This window comes from Rhododendron vialii, chromosome 9a (genome assembly GCF_030253575.1).
Source record: "Rhododendron vialii isolate Sample 1 chromosome 9a, ASM3025357v1".
NCBI classification, from domain to species: domain Eukaryota; kingdom Viridiplantae; phylum Streptophyta; class Magnoliopsida; order Ericales; family Ericaceae; genus Rhododendron; species Rhododendron vialii.
The window spans coordinates 37,644,377-37,667,446 of record NC_080565.1 but is presented as its reverse complement, the minus strand read 5'-3'; the positions used below and the strand labels follow the sequence as shown (position 1 = coordinate 37,667,446).

The 23,070-nt window shown below is 40.9% G+C and overlaps 3 protein-coding genes across 9 annotated transcripts; all 3 read left to right on the top strand.

Annotated features, from left to right (window-relative positions):
- Nucleotides 1–759: 759 nt before the first annotated feature.
- LOC131301519 (expansin-A8-like) lies at nt 760–13,337 on the top strand. 2 transcript variants are annotated; one of them, XR_009191315.1, is made up of 4 exons: nt 760–995; nt 1,153–1,465; nt 1,764–2,356; nt 13,250–13,337. XR_009191315.1 is itself a non-coding variant. In XM_058327872.1 (3 exons), the coding sequence occupies exons 1-3, from the start codon at nt 869–871 to the stop codon at nt 2,074–2,076; spliced, it is 753 nt and encodes a 250-aa protein (XP_058183855.1). In that variant the 5' UTR covers nt 791–868; the 3' UTR covers nt 2,077–2,432. The 2 variants fall into 2 exon arrangements, 1 of the variants encoding a protein (XP_058183855.1); XM_058327872.1 differs by lacking the exon at nt 13,250–13,337 and having other exon boundaries at nt 791–995; nt 1,764–2,432.
- Nucleotides 6,385–8,180, top strand: LOC131301522 (expansin-A8-like). Its single transcript, XM_058327880.1, has 3 exons — nt 6,385–6,725; nt 6,897–7,209; nt 7,508–8,180. Exons 1-3 carry the CDS (start codon nt 6,599–6,601, stop codon nt 7,809–7,811), a joined length of 744 nt encoding a protein of 247 aa, XP_058183863.1. The 5' UTR covers nt 6,385–6,598; the 3' UTR covers nt 7,812–8,180.
- On the top strand, nt 11,640–22,904 carry LOC131301521 (expansin-A8-like). Of its 6 annotated transcripts, none has more exons than XM_058327874.1 (3): nt 11,640–11,948; nt 12,124–12,436; nt 12,700–13,337. In XM_058327874.1, exons 1-3 carry the CDS (start codon nt 11,822–11,824, stop codon nt 13,001–13,003), a joined length of 744 nt encoding a protein of 247 aa, XP_058183857.1. In that variant the 5' UTR covers nt 11,640–11,821; the 3' UTR covers nt 13,004–13,337. The 6 variants fall into 6 exon arrangements, with proteins under 6 accessions (XP_058183857.1, XP_058183858.1, XP_058183862.1 ...); XM_058327875.1 differs by lacking the exons at nt 12,124–12,436; nt 12,700–13,337 and adding exons at nt 16,643–16,955; nt 17,214–17,905 and having other exon boundaries at nt 11,757–11,948; XM_058327879.1 differs by lacking the exons at nt 12,124–12,436; nt 12,700–13,337 and adding exons at nt 21,776–22,064; nt 22,221–22,904 and having other exon boundaries at nt 11,758–11,948.
- Nucleotides 22,905–23,070: the final 166 nt, after the last annotated feature.

The following is a 23,070-nucleotide window of genomic DNA, read 5'->3' as shown; positions in this document are numbered from 1 at the left end:
TGATATTTATGTTGTGTTGGGTGCCATTTTCTTTCAGGATAACCTATTCAAAATGCCATTTTTTTTTCCATTGAAAATGGAAAATGAATGCCCCCAACCATGTGATAGTGATGTTATATACACAAGGGACAACAGTGCCCGTTTCTTGCATGTGCTCCTAACATGGTAGGACCCTACCCTACCAATATTTAGGTTACTATAACAAGTAACAATTGTTTCACAATAAGTCATTGGTCTAATGTTGTTAAACAACTTGATTGCAAAACCATTCTTGCACGTACCTTGTGATTTCGATGACGATTTACGCACTGTAACATAAGCTGAGAACACTTCGAGACGATTTTCTGAATCAACAAATCGTAACCGTTTTTACTCCCGGGATGTATCAGTACTTCGACGCAACAGAATTTGACTATGTTTTCAGAATCGAAAGAGTTAGCGAACAGTTAAAAAAAAGATCGTATTCAGTATGTAAAGCTTTGTTACCCGTTCATATTAATGCCGGTGATCCTGCAGTTTTAGTTGAATAAGAGGCAAAACTCCCACATGAAACATGATGTAAGTCTTGGAAAGAGGAAAGGAGAGAAGAATTGGGAAAAGGGAAGATCAAGAGATGCATGTGCTGGTGGGTCCTGTGTGCATAATCAGTTGGTAGTTCAGTTGGAACATCTGCATGTGCCGACTTGACTCTTGTATGACAAAATTTGTTCAGTTTTTGTGGTCATCTTTGGCCTTCTCTCAAACATAAGCATTCACTTTCCCTTTCTGACCCTGCATTTTTCCCTATATAAGCAAAGCCCCGTTCCCTCTTTGAAGTACTAAGCAGCTCTCACCACACAATCTTCTCTCCCTCTCTACCTCTCTTAAAATGGCCATTCCAGCATTCTACATTGCTTCTCTTGTAATCTTCTTCTTCAATTTGTGCCTCCGCGGCGCTTATGGTGAATATGGACATGCCACTTTCTACGGCGGGGGAGATGCTTCGGGCACAATGGGTGAGTTCTTGAAACTTTTTATTTACTCATTCAGAGAAATTGAACTTAAAAGTACATTTTACATCTCTTCAGCTAATTTTAACAACACCCTTAATTCTTAAAGTCATTAATCTGAAACTAAAAATTCCCACTAATTGAATTGCTAAAAATTTGGCAGGAGGTGCTTGTGGGTATGGAAACTTGTACAGCCAAGGCTATGGCACAAATACTGCAGCACTCAGCACTGCTCTCTTCAACAATGGCCTCAGCTGTGGGTCTTGCTATGAGATCAGATGCAACGATGACCCAAAATGGTGCCTCCCAGGAACGATCACCGTTACGGCGACAAACTTCTGCCCGCCAAACCCTGCCCAGTCCAATGACAATGGCGGGTGGTGCAACCCTCCTCTCCAGCACTTTGATTTGGCTGAGCCTGCTTTCTTGCAAATTGCCCAGTACAGGGCTGGCATTGTCCCTGTGTCTTTCCAAAGGTAAGGACACACTTGATGATCTTTAGAATTACCACAAAAAAATTCACCAAAATGTGTCCTTTTCGTTTCATATGGGAAACAATCTTATATTTCGCGGTTAGTAAAGATCCAGAAACAAATTGGGACCTCCATTTTTAAGCAAATTTTTAAGCTTTAAGGCGGTAGCTTTATCGGCATAGCCTCAGGTGACAACACGATATTCTGGACACTTCTGTGTAAAATGTGTATGGTTTTGGATTGTATATTAAAATTAGATATTTGAAACTTTAGACTGATATGTGTTCAATTGCTTTGCCAGGGTGCCCTGCATGAAGAAGGGAGGAGTAAGGTTCACAGTCAATGGCCACTCTTACTTTAACCTGGTGTTAGTTAGCAATGTTGGCGGTGCCGGTGACGTCCATTCGGTGTCGATCAAGGGTTCAAAAACAGGGTGGCAACCCATGTCCAGAAACTGGGGGCAGAACTGGCAGAGCAACAACTACATGAACGGCCAGAGCCTTTCTTTTCAGGTCACCACCAGTGACGGAAGGACTCTCACTAGCTACAACGTGGCTCCCGCGAATTGGCAGTTTGGCCAGACATTTGAAGGGTCTCAATTTTATTTGCTATGACTCCTCTTTAGTAGTATTAAAGTTTAGACGATCACGAGTGAAGGCAACGTTCAACCACCTGAAGGCGAGTGAACAAAATCAGACTCGTTTCGGAGAGACTCGAGGAATTTAGAGTCTATTGCTGTGGTGGTTAACAAGCACCCGCTTAGGCCTATATATACATATAAACATTTTCGAAAGGTTTTGCTTTGTGGTTAGAGAAAGGTTGAGTTATAGTTCATCCAATTGTAAGCCTTAGTTTGAAATCAAGGCTATAGAGATATTTAATTGGTAGCCTCAGGTTGAAAACAAGGCCATATGAGTCTGCAGATTTGATTCTCAAGTTGGTTAATATGAAGCTAGTGTTTATCCTTCAATACTCTATTTTATCTGTTATCTGTTCAAGTTTTTTTTACTCTAGAGGTGCTATTTCGGCAAATCATTCAACAAAGATGAGACAAAGTTCGAGGTCAAATTGTTATTTTTATCATGAGCAGAGAATAGTTCTGAATAGCCAAAGGAGAGCATGTGATTTTTGGATTGAAAAGAATTTGACTTAGGCTCCGTTTGACGTAAACTATTCTACAATATAAAATATTTTACCTCGAAACAAATGGAGTATTAATTTCTCATAACTCCATCATATTCAATGTCATGGCAGGGCAGTAGGTACATTTCCTTCACTTTTTCCTTCCTTTTGTTTTACAGAATTAAAGTCGGTCTTCATAACTCTTTTAAAAGTTGTTTTTGACTTAATGGAGGTCGGCAAGGCCCAACCAAGGCCAAGAAGCCCAAAAGGCCAAAATTGAAAACCCAATTTCTGACTCAAAAGTCGAACGTTGTGGCCTTAAGGTCCGACGTTGCTGGCACAAGGTCCTAGAAGATCAAACGTTGCGGCCACAATATGTTATATTGCGGCCACAATATGTAAGGTTAATCCTTTCCACCGTAACATTGAAGTTTGGGAAATTGATGCCTCAGTTTTAGAAACAACTATTCCACTGTCATCATGTTAAAAGTCATGATAATTGTCCCCTTCATTCTTCGAATAACATGTTTTGGTGAAGATACTAATTCACATAATAATTTAAAATCGTCACACAACAATTGAAAGGAATAAACTTTTGGCGCGGAAGCAGGTAACGTTTGGCATCGTGCCAAATTACCGATGTTAGACGTTGTAAACACCCGAAACCAAGGACAACAATTTTGAAGCCACCTAACCACATTCACATGGATGAAAGTAGCTAGAATAACTGACACATCTCAAGAATGTGCTTTCTGTTTCTCTTTCTAACTGTAAAACTTATCAGAAGAAGCCTACAAGTGGTGAAACAATCAAAAGGCAATCCTGTTTCTCCCTTGTTTACGCATGTGCTGAACAATTAGGAAATTTCAGTTCCATCCCCATGCAACCCTAACTCATGCCACCTGAAGGGCCCATATGGGTTCCCTACCATGTTGAACTTCCATTGGAATGCACATGGTGGCCCAAGATCCATAATGACTACAACTTTCAGTTAACCATACAGAAACGTAACGGAATGCGAAAATGAAAATAGACGACAAAACAATTAACCACACGACGAGTACAATGATTAGCGTAGCTTAGCATAAAATTTATGCCACTCGCAATCTTACTATAAAATCGTAGAATACAATGAACCAGTTATGCCTGTAACTCTCAAGTAAACCCGAGAACTCCAAATGGAAAATAAAGCATTGTGTACTAATTGGCTAAAAAATTCATAATATACAAACAAACGGGGCTAGATGTAGGTCGCAAACGGGATACAAGCATATTTCGGGTTTATTTCGGGACACGATTGTGCAGCTGACAGCACATTGAGACCGGCTTAGAAAGGAAACTGTGCGACACATGGTAGTTGTTAGAGATTTTCAAAATAAAAGAATCGACGTTTTGGTTTGTAAATTTCCTTGTTTCCTTAGAATGCTTGTTTTCCTCTTTGTGAGCTTTGTCCCACATTGGTTAGTTAAGAGATGTTGGAGTGGTATATATTAGGGAACATTCCTAATATGAGTAAATAATGATCTAGTGTGGTGTAGCCTTATGGTGCAAAGCACCATACCAGTGAAGGCCACAAGTACAAACTCATAGGCAGCGCACTTAGCACAATAGCGCTAGGCGCGCCTTATAGGTGCCATTTTTTATTGCGACTTGGCAGTAAGGTGGCGCTGACGTGGGACGTGGATACCGCGTGTCACACACGTGACAGGTGAGTCACACGGGGCGGTTCCGATCGGGTGCGACTCGTGCATACGGGTGCGCTGGTTCAGTAAGGTGGCGCTGACGTGGGACGTGGATACCGCGTGTCACACACGCAGGTGAGTCACATAGGGCGGTTCCGATCGGGTGCGACTCGTGCGTACGGGTGCGCTGGTTCAGTAAGGTGGCGCTGACGTGGGACGTGGATACCGCGTGTCACACACGTGACAGGTGAGTCACACGGGGCGGTTCCGATCGGGTGTGACTCGTGCGTACGGGTGCGCAGGTTCGTGGAGTTGCGATCGCAGCCGTCAGCCACGAATGGGCACGATCCAACGGATTGAATCAAATCTGATTGGGTGTGAATGAAACAGTACACCAGTTCGGTGTGATTGGACGATCAAGACCGTAGGATCTGATCCAACGGTTAAACTAGATTAGGTATGTACCCATTCACAATGGGTGCAATAGGCCACTACTTGTCAGAATCCACACACACACACATATGCCAAATTTCTCCCACATCTCTCTCTATATTTCTTAGCATTCATTCTGCATTTTGTTTTGTTGAAGAAAACAGAATTTAGTGGTTCTCGGTTCTTATATTCGTTCAGCAGGTATCCTGTCCGTTTCGTTAGTGTAAACGCAAATGGAAAGAACTTCGAGTTCGGGCTTCGATTTATCTTGAAGGATGATTTGTTGTAACCCTTTGCATACCATCTGGTGGGGGCAAAATCTGTCTTTAGGAAAGCGACATAGTCGTGACTTGAAGCGTATTTCAGCATTTGTGGAGGTTTCGCCAATAGTTCATAATCAACAGCACCGTTTTTCCAATAGTAGCTAGGCATTGGAACACTGTATGAGCTGCAATTAATTCTCCACAATCTCATGTGACTTGTCTGTGGGAGCTGCAATGTATGACGACGACACCCTGATAAGATAGTACCCAAAACAATAAAATTAGGTCTCTATTGCTCATGGTTCCTTTTCATTTCTGTGGGACGGGGACAAAGAGACAATTTCTTGTGAAGGGCACTTTCATTGGCTCCTAACCAACAGCATTTGGATCAATCCCTTCTTGCCTTTTGTGGGTGTCATTTCAGGTTTTGATGGAGTCTTTCTCAGAGAAAGTTCTTGGGGGCTTAAGGATCACAGAAAATTGTTCGGATTCATCTAAAACTTGAACACTCTTTTAACAGAAAGACTGAAACCACACACTTTTCTTAATCAGTAAGGGGAAATATCTGTGTCTGACAGCTCAAGTTGCTCATGCTTATCATTCGACATGAAAGGTGCTAAAAACTAAGAAAATGTAAGAATTGCAGGCACAAATATACGAGAAGACCAGATTTATGTGGCGCAAATTATGAGTTTGTAACTTCGCGACACACAATTGACAATACCCAGTGTGCGGTACTATCAGACTCGGTACTCCATTACCAGAGGAGGAAAGATGCTTTGCTCATAATCAAGAAACAAGATCAACAGAAAATATAGGGCAATATTTTGGATATTCTAAACTACTAATCTGAAGGAGTGGCTGCATAAATAATCTGATTCATCTCAAATGTTCTTTCAGTACTGATCTTCCTCAATGACCATTTTCTTTTTGGATAACCTATTTGAAATGTATTACTTTTTTATGAAAAATTGAAATTAATGATCCCAACCTATTGTGATAGTGATGCATACACATAAGGGACCTCATTGCCTGGTGGTACTTGAGAATACTTAGAGACGATTTTCTGAATCAAAGTATCATAGCGATATCACATTACCGATGCAATCTGTTAATTTCCAAATGCTTTTCGAGCCATTTTTACTCCCGGGATGTATCGGGACTTTGACACTACAAAATTTGACTACGTTTTCAGTATCAAAAGAGTTAGCGTACAGTTAAAAACAAGATCTACCCGTTCATATCAACGCCGCTGATCTCGCAGTTTTGGTTGAATAAGAAGCAAAACTCCCACATGAAACATGATTTAAGTCTTGAAAAGAGGAAAAGGAGAGAAGAATTGGGAAAAAAGAAGATCAAGAAATGCATGTGCTTGTGGGTCCTGTGTGCATAACCAGTTGGTAGTTCAGTTGGAACTTGGAACATCTGCGTGTGCATACTTGACTATTGTATGAGACATTTGTTCAGTTTTTGTGGTCGTCTTTGGCCTTCTCTCAAACATAAGCATTGCCTGAATTGTCACTTTCCTTTTCTAACCCTGCATTTTCCCTATATAAGCTAAGCCCCATTCCCTCTTCGAAGTACTAAGCAGCTCTCACCACACAATCTTCTCTCCCTCTTAAATTGTCTCTCTCAAAATGGCCATTCCAGCATTCTCCATTGCTTCTCTTGCAATCTTCTTCTTCAATTTATGCCTCCGCGGCGCTTACGGTGAATATGGACATGCCACTTTCTACGGCGGGGGAGATGCTTCGGGCACAATGGGTAAGTTGTAGAAACTTTGTATTTACTCATTCAGAGAGAAAATTGGCATTGCTTTGAAATTGAACTTAAGTACATTTTACATCTCTTCAGCTAATTTTAACAACACCCTTAATTCTTAAAGTCGTCTGAAACTAAAAATTCCCACTAATTGAATTACTAAAAATTTGGCAGGAGGTGCTTGTGGGTATGGAAACTTGTACAGCCAAGGCTATGGCACAAATACTGCAGCACTAAGCACTGCTCTCTTTAACAATGGCCTCAGTTGTGGGTCTTGCTATGAGATCAGATGTAACGATGACCCGAAATGGTGCCTCCCAGGAACGATCACCGTTACGGCGACAAACTTCTGCCCGCCAAACCCTGCCCAGTCCAATGACAATGGCGGGTGGTGCAACCCTCCTCTCCAGCACTTTGATTTGGCTGAGCCTGCTTTCTTGCAAATTGCCCAGTACAGGGCTGGCATTGTCCCTGTGTCTTTCCAAAGGTAAGGACACACTTGATGATCTTTAGAATTACCACAAAAAACTTCACCAAAATGTGTCCTTTTCGTTTCATATGGGAAACAATCTTATATTTTTCGGTTAGTAAAGATCCAGAAACAAATTGGGACCTCCATTTTTAAGCAAATTTTTAAGCTTTAAGGCGGTAGCTTTATCGGCATAGCCTCAGGTGACAACACGATATTCTGGACACTTCTGTGTAAAATGTGTATGGTTTTGGATTGTATATTAAAATTAGATATTTGAAACTTTAGACTGATATGTGTTCAATTGCTTTGCCAGGGTGCCCTGCATGAAGAAGGGAGGAGTAAGGTTCACAATCAATGGCCACTCTTACTTTAACCTGGTGTTAGTTAGCAATGTTGGCGGTGCCGGTGACGTCCATTCGGTGTCGATCAAGGGTTCAAAAACAGGGTGGCAACCCATGTCCAGAAACTGGGGGCAGAACTGGCAGAGCAACAACTACATGAACGGCCAGAGCCTTTCTTTTCAGGTCACCACCAGTGACGGAAGGACTCTCACTAGCTACAACGTGGCTCCCGCGAATTGGCAGTTTGGCCAGACATTTGAAGGGTCTCAATTTTAATTGCTATGACTCCTCTTCAGTAGTATTAAAGTTTAGACAATCAGGCAACGTTCAACCACCTGAAGGCGAGTGAACAAAATCAGACTTGTTTGGGAGAGACTCGAGGAATTTAGAGCCTATTGCTGTGGTGGTTAACAAGCACCCGCTTAGGCTTATATATACATATAAACATTTTCGAAAGGTTTTGCTTTGTGGTTAGAGAAAGGTTGAGTTATAGTTCATCCAATTGTAAGCCTTAGTTTGAAATCAAGGCTATAGAGATATTTAATTGGTAGCCTCAGGTTGAAAACAAGGCCATACGAATTTCATATGAAGTCTGCAGATTTGATTCTCAAGTTGGTTAATATGAAGCTAGTGTTTATCCTTCAATACTCTATTTTATCTGTTATCTGTTCAAGTTTTTTTACTCTAGAGGTGCTATTTCGGCAAATCATTCAACAAAGATGAGACAAAGTTCGAGGTCAAATTGTTATTTTTATCATGAGCAGAGAATAGTCCTGAATAGCCAAAGGAGAGCATGTGATTTTTGGATTGAAAAGAATTTGACTTAGGTTCCGTTTGTTTTGACGTAAACTATTCTACAATATAAAATATTTTACCTCTAAACAAACGGAGCCTTAATTTCGCATAACTCCATCATATTAATGTCATCCTAGGCAGGCAGTAGGTACATTTCCTTCACTTTTTCCTTCCTTTTGTTTTACAGAATTAAAGTCGGTTTTCATAACTCTTTTAAAAGTTGTTGTTGACTTAATTGAGGTCGGCAAAAACCAACCAAGGCCAAGAAGGCCAAAAGGCCAAAATTGAAAACCCAATTTCAGACTCAAAAGTCGAACGCATTGGCCTTAAGGTCCGACGTTGCTGCCACAAGGTCCTAGAAGATCAAACGTTGCGGCCACAATTTGTTATATTGCGGCCATAAGGTTAATCCTTGCCGCCGCAACATTGAAGTTCTGGAAACTCATGCCTCAGGTTTCAGAAACAACTATTCCACTGTCATCATGTTAAAAGTCATGATAATTGTCCCCTTGATTCTTCGAATAACATGTTTTGGTGAAGATACTAATTCACACAATAATTTAAAATTGTCACACAACATTGAAAGGAATAAACTTTTGGCGGGTAACGTTTGGCTTCGTGCCAAATTGCCGATGTTAGACGTTGGAAATACCCGAAAACAAGGGCAACAATTTTGAAGCCACCTAACCACATTCACCTGGATGAAAGTAGCTAGAATAACTAACACATCTCATGAATGAATGTGCTTTCTGTTTCTCTTTCTCATTGTAAATTAAACTTATTAGAAGAAGCCTACAAGTGGTGAAACAATCAAAAGGCAATCCTGTTTCTCCCTTGTTTATGCATGCGCTGAACAATTAGGAAATTTCAGTTCCATCCCCATGCAACCATAACGCATGCCACCTAAAGGGCCCATATAGGTTCCCTACCATGTTGAACTTCCATTGAAATGCACATGGTGGCCCAAGATCCATAATGCCTTCAGTTAACCATACAGAAACGTAACGGAATGCGAAAATGAAAATAGACAACAAAACAATTAACCACACGACGAGTACAATGATTAGAGTAGCTTAGCATAAAATTTATGCCACGCTCAATCTTACTATAAAATCGGAGAATACAATGAACCAGTTATGCCTGTAACTCTCAAGTAAACCCGATAACTCCAAATGGAAAATAAAGTATTGTGTACGAATTGGCTAAAAAATCCATACTATACAAACAAACGGGGCTAGATGTAGGTCGCAAACGGGATACAAGCATAATTCGGGACACGATTGTGCGGCTGACAGCGCATTGAGACCGGCTTAGAAAGGAAACTGTGCGACACATGGTAGCCAGGCATTGGAACACTGAATGAGCTGCAATTAATTCTCCAAAATCTCATGTGACTTGTCTGTGGGAGCTGCAATATATGACGACGACAACCCAATAATATAGTACACAAAACAATAAAATTAGGTCTCTATTGCTCATGGTTCCTTTTCATTTCTGTGGGACGGGGACAAAGAGACAATCCGTTGTGAAGGGCACTTTCATTGGCTCCTAACTAGGGCCGTAAATGAACTTGAGCTATTCACGAACTGTTCGAGACTCGGTTCGGTAAGAGCTCGTTCGAGTTTGATTCGTCTGCTAATCGAAATGAATCTGAACCTCAATTCTGGGCTTGTTTTGTAAATGAACCGAACCTGAGCCTAACGGTATTCGGCTCGGTTAGGCTCGCGAACCTATACTTAAATTTAATTAATAATTCAATAGGGGTCTATTTGTAAATATAAAAAATTTTAAGGTTGTATATATAATTCAATACTTATTTTTCTCTCAAATTCTATAAGATCAATCAGAGAGTTTGGGTTCGCTTGAGTTTAATGAGCCGAGCCGAACTAAACCCGAGTCTTGACGAGCTCAATTCGAGCTTAGATTTGGCTCGGCTCGATTTGTTTGAGTTTAACAAGCCAAACTCGATCCAACATGTTCCGGTTCGAATCGAACCCGAGCCGAACTCGAGCTGAACTAGTACCATAACGAACTCAACCGAGCCGAACTCGAGCCTTGAAAAATTTCAACGAGCCGAACTCGAGCCAAGTTGTTTAGGCTCAAATTGAACTCGAGCCAGACTAGTACCTTAACGACCCCGAGCCGAACTTAACAGGGTTCGGCTCGATTCGGTTCGTTTACAGCCCTACTCCTAACCAACAGCATTTGGATCAATCCCTTCATCTTCATACCTTTTGTGGGTGTCATTTCAGGTTTTGATGAATGCTTTCTCAAAGAAAATATTTGGGGGCTTTAGGATCACAGAAAATTGTTCGGATTCATCTAAAACTTGACCACTCTTTTAACAGAAAGACTGAAACCACACTCTTATTCTTTTTAATCAGTAAGGGGAAATATATGTGTCTTACGGCTGAAGTTGCTCATGCTTATCATTCAACATGGAAGGTGGTAAAAACTAAGAAAATGTAAGAATCGCAGGCACAAATATACAAGAAGACCAGATTTATGTGGCGCGAATTATGAGTTTGTAACTTCGCGACACACAATTGACAATACCCCCAGCGCACGGGACTATCAGACTCGGTACTCCATTACCAGAGGAGGAAAGATGCTTGCTCATGATCAAGAATCCAGATCAACAGAAAATATAGGGGCAATATTTTGGATATTCTAAACAACTAATCTGAAGGAGTGGCTGCATAAATAATCTGATTCATCTCAAATGTTCTTTCAGTACTGATCTTCCTCAATTACCATTTTCTTTTTGGATAACCTATTTGAAATGTATTACGTTTTTATGAAAAATGGAAATTAATGATCGCAACCTATTGTGATAGTGATGCATACGCAAGGGACCTCATTGCCTGGTGGTACTTGAGAATACTTCGAGACGATTTTCTGAATCAAAGTATCATAGCGATATCACATTACCGATGTAATCTGTTAATTTCCAAATGCTTTTCGAGCCATTTTTACTCCCAGGATGTATCGGGACTTTGACACTACAAAATTTGACTATGTTTTCAGTATCAAAAGAGTTAGCGTACAGTTAAAAACAAGATCGCATTCAGTTCACAAAGCTTTGTTACCCGTTCATATCAACGCCGCTGATCCCGCAGTTTTAGTTGAATAAGAAGCAAAACTCCCACATGAAACATGATTAAGTATTGAAAAGAGGAAAAGGAGAGAAGAATTGGGAAAAAAGAAGATCAAGAAATGCATGTGCTTGTGGGTCCTGTGTGCATAACCAGTTGGTAGTTCAGTTGGAACTTGGAACATCTGCATGTGCATACTTGACTATTGTATGAGACATTTGTTCAGTTTTTTTGGTCGTCTTTGGCCTTCTCTCAAACATAAGCATTGCCTGAATTGTCACTTTCCCTTTCTAACCCTGCATTTTCCCTATATAAGCTAAGCCCCATTCCCTCTTCGAAGTACTAAGCAGCTCTCACCCCACAATCTTCTCTCCCTCTTAAATTCTCTCTCTCAAAATGGCCATTCCAGCATTCTCCATTGCTTCTCTTGCAATCTTCTTCTTCAATTTATGCCTCCGCGGCGCTTACGGTGAATATGGACATGCCACTTTCTACGGCGGGGGAGATGCTTCGGGCACAATGGGTAAGTTGTAGAAACTTTGTATTTACTCATTCAGAGAGAAAATTGGCATTGTTTTGAAATTGAACTTAAGTACATTTTACATCTCTTCAGCTAATTTTAACAACACCCTTAATTCTTAAAGTCATTAGTCTGAAACTAAAAATTCCCACTAATTGAATTGCTAAAAATTTGGCAGGAGGTGCTTGTGGGTATGGAAACTTGTACAGTCAAGGCTATGGCACAAATACTGCAGCACTAAGCACTGCTCTCTTTAACAATGGCCTCAGTTGTGGGTCTTGCTATGAGATCAGATGTAACGATGACCCGAAATGGTGCCTCCCAGGAACGATCACCGTTACGGCGACAAACTTCTGCCCGCCAAACCCTGCCCAGTCCAATGACAATGGTGGGTGGTGCAACCCTCCTCTCCAGCACTTTGATTTGGCTGAGCCTGCTTTCTTGCAAATTGCCCAGTACAGGGCTGGCATTGTCCCTGTGTCTTTCCAAAGGTAAGGACACACTTTATGATCTTTAGAATTACCAAAAAAATTCACCAAAATGTGTCCAGAATGTTGGTTTCGTGGTTAGAAAAGATCCAGAAACAAGTTGGGACCTCAATTTTTAAGCAATTTTTTATTGCTTTAAGGCGGTAGCTTTATCGGTATAGCCTCAGATACCAACACGATATTCTCGACACTTCTGTGTAAAATGTGTATGGTTTTGGATTGTTTATTAAAATTAGAGACTGATATGTGTTCAATTGCTTTGGCAGGGTGCCCTGCATGAAGAAGGGAGGAGTAAGATTCACAATCAATGGCCACTCTTACTTTAACCTGGTGTTAGTTAGCAATGTTGGCGGTGCCGGTGACGTCCATTCGGTGTCGATCAAGGGTTCAAGAACAGGGTGGCAACCCATGTCCAGAAACTGGGGACAGAACTGGCAAAGCAACAACTACATGAATGGCCAGAGCCTTTCTTTTCAGGTCACCACTAGTGACGGAAGGACTCTCACAAGCTACAACGCGGCTCCCACGAATTGGCAGTTCGGCCAAACATTCGAAGGGTCTCAATTTTAATTGCTATGAGTGAAGGCAATGTTCAACCACCTGAAGGCGAGTGAACAAAATCAGACTCGTTTGGGAGAGACTCGAGGAATTTAGAGTATATTGCTGTGGTGGTTAACAAGCACCCGCTTAGGCCTACAGATATAAACATTTTCGAAAGGTTTTGCTTTGTGGTTGTAGAAAGATTGAGTTATAATTCAACTGTAAGCCTTAGTTTGAAATCAAGGCTATAGACAGATTTAATATTGGTACCCTCAGGTTGAAAACAAGGCCATATCAATTTCATATGAAGTCTGCAGATTTGATCCACAAGTTGGGTAATATGAAGCTAGTGTTTATCCTTCAATACTCTATTTGATCTGTTATCTGTTCAAGTTTCTTTACTAGCTCTAAAGGTGCTATTTCAACAAATCATTCAATAAAGATGAGACAAAGTCTGAGATCAAATTGTTTTTTTATCATGAGAGCAGAATTTCTAGTCCCGAATAGCCACAGGAGTGCATGTGATTTTTGGATTGAAAATAATTTGACTTACACAAATAAGTATTGTGAATTAAAGGTGATGTACAGCCGCAACGTTGAAGTTTGGGACACTCATGCCTCAGTTTCAGAAACAACTTTTCCACTGTCATCATGTTAAGTCAAGATAATTATCCCCTTGATTCATTGAATAACATGTTTTGGTGAAGATACTAATTCACGTAATTTAAAATTGTCACACAAAATTGAGAGGAACAAACTTTTGGCGCGAAAGCAGACATCGTGCCAAACTGCAGATGTTAGACCTTGCAAACACCCGAAAAACAAGGACAACAAATTTGAAGCCACCAAACCACATTCACCTGGATGAAAGTAGCAAGAAAAAAAAAAACTAACACATCTCAAGAATGTGCTTTCTGTTTCTCTTTCTCAATGTAAAACTTATTAGAAGAAGCCTACAAGTGGTGAAACAATCAAAAGGCAATCCTGTTTCTCCCTTGTTTACATGTGCTGACCTTGTTTATTCATGTGCTGAACAATTAGGTAATTTCAGTTCCATCCCCATGCAACCCTAAAGCATGCCACCTAAAGGGCCCATACGGGTTCCCTACCATGTTAAACTTCCATTGGAATGTACATGGTGGTCCAAGATCCATAATACCTAAAACTTTCAGTTAACCATACAGTAATGTAACGGAATGCGAAAACGAAAATAGACAACAAAACAATTAACCACACGACGAGTACAATGATTAGCATAGCTTAGCATAAAACTTATGCCACGGGCAATCTTACTATAAAATCAGAGAACACAATGAACTAGTTATGCCTGTAACTCTCAAGTAAACCCGAGAACTCCAAATGGAAAATAAACCATTGTGTGCGAATTGGCCGAATTGGCTAAAAAATTCATAATATACAAACGAGGCATAATTTGGGTATATTTCGGGACATGATCGTGCAGCTGACAGTGCATCAAGACCGGTTAGAAAGGATATGGTGCTACACATGGTAGCTAGGCATTGGAAACACTGTATGAGCTGCAATTAATTCTCCACAATCTCATGTGACTTGTCTGTGGGAGCTGCAATATATGACGACGACACCCCGATAAGATAGTAACCAAATCAATAAAATTAGGTCTCTATTGCTCATGGTTCCTTTTCATTTCTGTGGGTTGGGGACAAAGAGACAATCCCTAGTGAAGGGCACTTTCATTGGCTCCTAACCAACAACATTTGGATCAATCCCTTCTTGCCTTTTGTGGGTGTAATTTCAGGTTTTGATGGAGGCTTTCTCAGAGAAAGTTCTTGGGGGCTTGAGGATCACAGAAAATTGTTTGGATTCATCTAAAACTTGAACACTCTTTTAACAAAAAGACTGAAACCACACACTTTTCTTTTAATCAGTAAGGGGAAATATCTGTGTCTTACCGCTCAAGTTGCTCATGCTTGTCATTCCACGTGAAAGGTAGTAAAAACTATTAACAAAATATAAGAATCGAAGGCACAAATATACGAGAAGACCAGATTTATGTAGTTCACCAAATGTGCGTTGCATCGCAGTCACTGCAGATGGTTGAGTATGTCGAAAAAGAATGCAAGATACATCGAAGTTGTCCTTTCGCTACAATGTGGCGCGAATTTTGAGCTTGTAACTTCGCGACACACAATTGACATGCAATACCCAATGTGCGGTACTATCAGACTCGGTACTCCATTACAAGAGGATGCTTGCTCAGGATCAAGAATCAAGATCAATAGAAAATATATGAGCATATTTTGGACATTCTAAACTACTTATATCTGAAGAAGTGGCTGTATAAATAATCTGATTCATCTCAAATGTTCTTTCAGTACTGATCTTCCTCAATTACCATTTTCTTTTTGGATTACCTATTTGAAATGTATTTGTTTTTTTTTTAATTAATGAAAATGGAAATTAATGCTCCCAACCTATTGTGATAGTGATGCATACACATAAGGGACCGCATTGCCTGGTGGTACTTGCATGTGCTCCTAACATGATAGGAACCCTACTCAAATCCCCACCCTCTGTCTTGTTAGCATGCCAAAAATTCTACCTAATATTAGAGTTAGTATAACAATTACAAAACCATACTCTTATGATGGCAATTCTGGTTTAGGCATAGTAACATCTTTTAACGATACTTTGCGATGGTATCAACAAGGGTGAATTTGCATATTATAACCGTAGCTACATGTTATAGTGATATGACCTCTCCGATATGCTATTCTTTTTTGCTCTTGGGGAGTAGTGGTTCTTTCTGGACTTTAGACACAACAGAATTTGATGAAACAAAATTTTACAATATCCTTCGGGAAGAGTAGGGGTACACCTTAGAAAAGGCTTTTACTTGTCTTACTGTTTGAGACACGTGATTCGCCTGACTTGAACTCGAACCACAAAGTTGCCGCAATTCGACCCCAACTTGTCCAAGTAGTGTGTCCACCTCGTGATTTACTTGACTAAGAGGGGAAAATTTGCTCATGATATATAATGTAGGTATCAAAAGAGGAAAGGGAAGAAAAGAAGGTTGGGAAATGCATGTTCTTGTGGCCTGTGGGTCCTATTAGCATATAAATCAGTTGGTCTTCAGTTGGGACATCTGCATGTGGCTACTTGATTCTTGTACAAGACATTTGTTCGTTTTTTTTTTTTGTCTGTGTGGTAGTTTTTGGCCTTCTCTCACAAACATCAGCATTGCCTAAATTGCCACTTTCTACCACAGAATATACAATGCCCTTTCTAACCCTCCATTCTCCCTATATAAGTAAAGCCTCATTCCCTCTTCTAGGTACCAAGCAGCTCTTACCACACCATCTTCTCTCTCTCTCTCTCTCTCTCTCTCTCTCTCTCTCTCTCTCTCTCATAAAATGGCCATTCCTGCATTCTCCATTGCTTCTCTTCTACTGTTCTTCTTCTTCAATTTATGCCTCCCTGGGACTTATGGTGAATATGGACATGCCACTTTCTATGGTGGGGGAGATGCTTCAGGCACAATGGGTAAGTTATGGAAACTTTATATTTACTCATTCAGAGAGTAAATTTGCATTTTTTTGAAATTCAACTTTTCTTGAAGTCATCAATGGGAAACTGAAAATTCACACCAATAGAATTGCTAAAATTTTGATGGTTTTGTTCCGGCAGGAGGTGCTTGTGGGTACGGAAACTTGTACAGCCAAGGCTATGGCACCAACACTGCAGCACTAAGCACTGCTCTCTTCAACAATGGCTTGAGTTGTGGGTCTTGCTATGAGATCAAATGTAACGACGACCCGAAATGGTGCCTCCCGGGGACCATCACCGTCACGGCGACGAACTTCTGCCCACCTAACCCTGCCCAGTCCAATGACAATGGTGGGTGGTGCAACCCTCCTCTCCAGCACTTTGATTTGGCTGAGCCTGCTTTCTTGCAAATTGCTCAGTACAGGGCTGGAATTGTCCCAGTGTCTTTCCAAAGGTAAGGACACATTGATGGTCCCTTTTTAGTCCCAGCTAAATTTCTTCGTGTCCAGAATGGGTTTGGATTGTTTTTAAGCATGACCTCCCTTTTAAGCTAATTTTTGAGGGTTTAATGCGGTTTATCGGTCTAGCCTCGGGCCAGTCCTACCAACACCGCGTTTCTGGACTTTTTTTCTCGTAAAATCTGTACGGGTTTGCATTGTTTCTTGATATCAGATATTGAAACTTGTTAGACTGATATGGTTGGCTTTGACAGGGTGCCCTGTATGAAGAAGGGGGGAATAAGGTTCACAATCAATGGCCACTCTTATTTCAACCTGGTGTTGATCAGCAACGTTGGGGGCGCTGGCGATGTCCATTCTGTGTCGATCAAGGGTTCAAGAACCGGGTGGCAACCCATGTCCAGAAACTGGGGCCAAAATTGGCAGAGCAACAACTACATGAATGGCCAGAGCCTTTCTTTTCAGATCACCACCAGTGACGGACGGACCCTCACGAGCTATAATGTGGCCCCTGCTCATTGGCAGTTTGGCCAAACATTTGAAGGGTCTCAATTTTAAGTGTTATGAATCCTCTCAAGTATTGAATCTGATGGTAGGTAAAGTCTTTTAGCCAATCATGAAGGAGGATAATGTTCAACCACCCGTCGACGAGTGTATAAAATCAGACTCGTTTGTGAGACTCAAGGAATTTAGAGTCTATTGCCGTGGTGGTCAACCAGCACCCGCTTAGGCCTATCGATATGAATATTTTCAAAAAGGGTTTTTCTTCGTGGTTATAGAAAGGTTGAGATTTAGTTCATTCAATTGTAAGCTTAGATTGAAATCAAGGCTACAGAGAGAGTTAATTGGAAGCCTTAGATTGAAATCAAGGCCATATGAATGTCACATCAAGTTTGCAGATTTGATCCACAATTTGGGTAATATGAAGTTAGTGTTTATCCATCAATACTTTCTGTTATCTGTTACTTTCTTTGCTATAATGTGCTGTATCAGCAAATCAATCAATAAAGATTGAGGCAAAGTCCGAGGTCAAATTGGCTTTTATTAATCTGGTCATCATGTAAAGTCACGATTCTTGTCCTCTGTGAATTACCTAATTTAAATTGTCACATAACATCAACATAATATAACTTTTGGAGCGGAAGCGAAAAAAACGTTTGTCATCGTGCCAATGTTAGACCTTGCAAACACCCGAACGGGGATAAAAAGAACTAACGTCAAAAGTTTCATCGTGCGAACCGTTTGATTGTTTCACCTGGATGATAAGAGTAGCTATAATGACTCACACATCTCATGAATGTGCTTTCTGTACTTATTAGAAGAAGCCTTTTAAGTGGTGAAACAATCAAAGAGGCAATCTGTTTCTCCCTTCTCAAGCATGAGCTGAACAATTAGTTAATTTCAGTTTCATCCCCAAGCTACATTTTTAGCCGTTTTTGGTCTTTTTTTTCGAGCAATCCCCACGGGACCACGGGACGTGAAAGCATGAGCAATTGAAGGCAAATGGCAGAGGAAATCTAGTTTTTGCTCGGTATAGTGGTGCCATGCCTTGCCCGGTGACAAGCAATCGGCTTGGTTGCTGTTAAATAGCAACTTTTTAGCCGTTAATTTCAGTTTCATCCCCAGGCGACACATCAGGAACACAAAGCATGAGGTTGGCACCCTTAAGGCCTAAACATAACTAACATTCCACCTACAGGGCCCATAGGTTCCCTACCATCTTCAACTTCCATTTCAATACACATGGTGGCCCAAGATCCAGTATACCTGAAAATTCATGTCCCACATGTCTCAATGCAATTTTATTTTAACGGTACGGTAACAATTAGTATGATGGAAGACAGCAACCAAAACGAGAGACAAATAATTCGTCTCACAATGAATACATCGATTGACGTAGCTTAGCATAGCACTTAAGCCACCAGCGATCTTACCATAATCTCGGAGAATATAACAAACCGGTGAAATTTGCAACTCCCAAATAAACCCCAAAGCTCCAAATGGAAAATAACCTCTTGGATTTGTTACAAAAATGAAAAAGCATGTGGCAGCAAATCGGATATAAGTGTAACTCGGGTTGAATTCGAGGCAACTCACAACAAGCGTGGAGGGAGGAAGACCAAAGTGGGTCACCCAGATGAGTTTACAAAGTACTTTGAATTGCTGTCATTGAATTTTGTCACATTGTAGCCTACGCATATAAAAAAAAAGTACGTTAAGAATTCGATTAGAAATTAATTTCTGCCCTTCATCATAGTCAAACTCAACAAAAATCCTTGGTAACTCTTGGCATTTGACCAAACTACTTCCAAATCTTCGCTCCGCCCCTGCCTCACAATAGGTGAAAACCTTGAAATATACACATTTCGAGACACGATCGTGCAGTTTAGAGTGAAAGGACAAAACATCCTGTGCGACACATGGTAGGCGTTGAAACACTATGAGCTGCGATTGCATGGTATCAAAGTTGCGTTTTCCCCTTTCTTTTTTTTACAGCAAGCCGATTTTGAACCGGACACCGAAAGGTGAATCTCATGTGGGTTGTCTGTGGCAGCTGCTAACTATGACAATGCAACCCAGCAAGCTATTAAGTACAGACACCAAAGTGTCCATTCAATTAGGCCCTTCTTACTCATGGTTCTTTTCCATTTCTCTGGGGGCTAAGAGACAATCCCTTGTGGAGGGCACTTTCATGGGCTCCTAACCAACAGCATTTGGATATATCCCCACATGCCTTTTGTCACAAAGTTTTGTGTTGTCATTTCAGGTTTGATGGAAACTCTCTCATGTAAAGTAGCTGGGGGATTTAGGCTCACACAAAATTGGTCGGATTCAGGCAAGATTGAGCAACTTTCCAACAGACAAACTGGAGCCATCCACTTAATGAGAAAATGAGAAAAGGGGAAATATCTTTGTCAAGCCATACACATCTCTTTTTATCAGAAAGCGGAAATACCTTTGTCTTGTGACTCAAGTGGCTCCTGCTTGTCATTCCACAGGAAAGGTAGTAAAAACCAGGACTAAAACTTTGGATCTTTATGTCCTTTTTTGATTGTTCATAACTTACAGCAGAGAGATATCGCAATTTTCGGAATAACTCACCGTCGGTCTAGAGATTACGAATCCAGAAAATAGTAGGATCCCTAGTACAAATGTACAAGAACACCAGATTTAGTGACACCCATAAATGTTAGTTGCATCCACAGTCGATACAGCTCGTTGACTACCAAAAGAACAAACACAAAATATTCCGAAAAGTTGTGAACTATTAAGTCAGTGAATGCGCGACACACATGATTACGGAACTCTACACTCTATGACCAAAAAAGACAAGTATATGAGCATATTTTGGCTATTGTAAACTGTACTAATCTAGAGGGGGTAGCTACATAAATTTTCTGCTTGATCACCAAAATATTCTCACACGTTCCACCATCATATTTTCTCTTACAGATGGGCAAGAAAATGGTAAGCCGTAATATCTGAATGCTGTTTCTGCATTGGTCTTCCTCGACTTACCTTTTTCATTTTCTACTAATCGGACAAGCTATTCAAAATGTGCTCTTTTTGTTGATTTTGCATTCTTGTCAAACTGGAAATGAATGCTCCCAACCTCGTGATAGTGATGCGTATATATAAGGGACCGCAGAGCCTGGTACTTGCATGTGCTCCTAACATGGTAGGGCCCTAACCAAATCCCCTCCCTCTGTTCTATCAGCACATCAAGAATCTACGTAACATATGGTTTAGTACACAAGTTAATTACCTATGATGTGACAGGAAGTCATGGGTTTGAGATTAAAGAACTTGATTAGTGCTTAAAAAACCATTCTTGCACGTACTTAATGATTTTATGATAATTCAAGGATACTTAGCGACAATTATCAAGCCATGAATTGTCTTACTATAACCCTAACACTATATCATAGCAATATGACATCTCAGACGTGAAAATGGTACTGAATCTTTTCGAAACAGGAAGAAATATGGCATGCTCAGCAAAACAAGATTGTATCCGGTACATCGGGCTCTGCCGATGGTACTGTTTGAGAGAGATCATGACTTGAACTCTGCCACAAACTCGACGCAGATGATCAACTGGCCAAACCTCCTAGTAACATGTCCACTTGCCCATTAGTGTAAACGCTTCACCATATACTTTGAGTTGGATAAGAGAGAAAAATTGCTACTATTAGAAAGAGGAAGGGAGGGAAAAGAAATGGGGAGAGAAAAGATTGTGAAATGCATGTGGTTGTGGGTCCCATGCATAATCCAGTTGGAACATCTGCATGTGGCTACTTGGTTCTTGTATGTGACATTTGTTCAGCATCTCTAGGGTAGTTTTGGCATTGCCTAAATTGTTTCTCTTTCTACCATTAAACATTGGTTTCTCTAACCCTCCTCTCCCTATATAAGTAAAGCCCCATCTCCTCTTCTAAGTACTAAGCAGCACTTACCACACAATCTTCTCTACCAAACCCACCCCCCCCCCCCCCCCCCCCTCTCGCTCTTAAAATGGCCATTCCAGCATTCTCCATTGTTTCTCTTCTAATCTTATTGTTCAATTTATGCCTCCGCGGTGCTTATGGCGAATATGGACATGCCACTTTCTATGGTGGGGGAGATGCTTCTGGCACAATGGGTAAGTTATAGAAACTGTTTGGTTACCCATTTAGAGAGGAACTTTTAAAAAAAAAAAAATTTGGACTGAAGTACATATCTTGGGCTAATATAAACAACACCCTTAAAGTCATTAATAGGAACTTAAAATTCACACTAACTGAATTGCTAAACTTCGATGATTTTGTTTGGACAGGAGGTGCTTGTGGGTATGGAAACTTGTACAGCCAAGGCTATGGCACCAACACAGCAGCACTTAGCACTGCTCTCTTCAACAATGGCCTCAGCTGTGGGGCTTGCTACGAGATCACGTGTAACGATGACCCGAAATGGTGCCTCCCAGGGAAAATCACCGTCACGGCAACAAACTTCTGCCCACCTGGCGGGTGTTGCGACCCTCCACTCCAGCACTTTGATTTAGCCGAGCCTGCTTTCTTGCAAATTGCCCAATACAGAGCGGGAATTGTCCCAGTGTCTTTCCAAAGGTAAGGACACATTTTGTGGTCCTTTTTTTAGCATTACTCAGATGTTATGGTTTGTCGGTCTAGCCTCAGGGCCGGTGAATGTTATGGTTTGGATTGTGTCCTGATGTTTTGATATTTGAAACTTGTTGGATTGATATGGTTAATTGGCTTTTGCAGGGTGCCTTGTATGAAGAAGGGAGGAATAAGGTTCACAATCAATGGCCACTCTTACTTTAACCTGGTGTTAGTCAGCAATGTTGGCGGTGCTGGCGACGTCCATTCGGTGTCGATCAAGGGTTCAAGAACAGGGTGGCAACCCATGTCCAGAAACTGGGGACAGAACTGGCAGAGCAACAACAACATGAATGGCCAGAGCCTTTCTTTTCAGGTCACCACCAGTGACGGACGGACTCTCACCAGCTATAACGTGGCTCCCGCTAATTGGCAGTTTGGCCAAACACATGAAGGGTCTCAATTTTAAGTGTTCTGAAATCCTCAAGTATTGAATTTGGAGGGTAGGTAACATGCTCAATCCAATCACATAGTAATGTTCAACCACCTGTCAGGCAAATGAACGAAATCAGACTCTCAGAAATTTAGAGTCTATTGCTGTGGTGGTTAACCAGCACCCGCTTAGGCCTATACATATATATATTTTCAAAAGTTTTTTCTTCGTACTTGTAGAAAGGTTTAGTTATAGTTATTTCCAAAGAGACATTCAAATGTAAATGTCTTTGATTGAATGTCATATGAAGTTTGAATATTTGAGCCACAAGTTGGTAACAGAACTACAGAAGTTGGTACGTAGTTTTGATCCTACAAGTTTGGTAATATGAAGAAGTTTGTATTCATCCTTCAAAACATTGGAGCAATTAGTGCATTTCCTTTTCTTGAAATTGATTTGTTTGTTCTCTGTTACCTGTCGCAATGTATACTATTAACAATAGTGTACTCCATATCCCTATTTCTTGGGGACTCCACTTCTTTGCTGTCCGAGCTTGGACGGGAGGAACTTGATCACAATAGT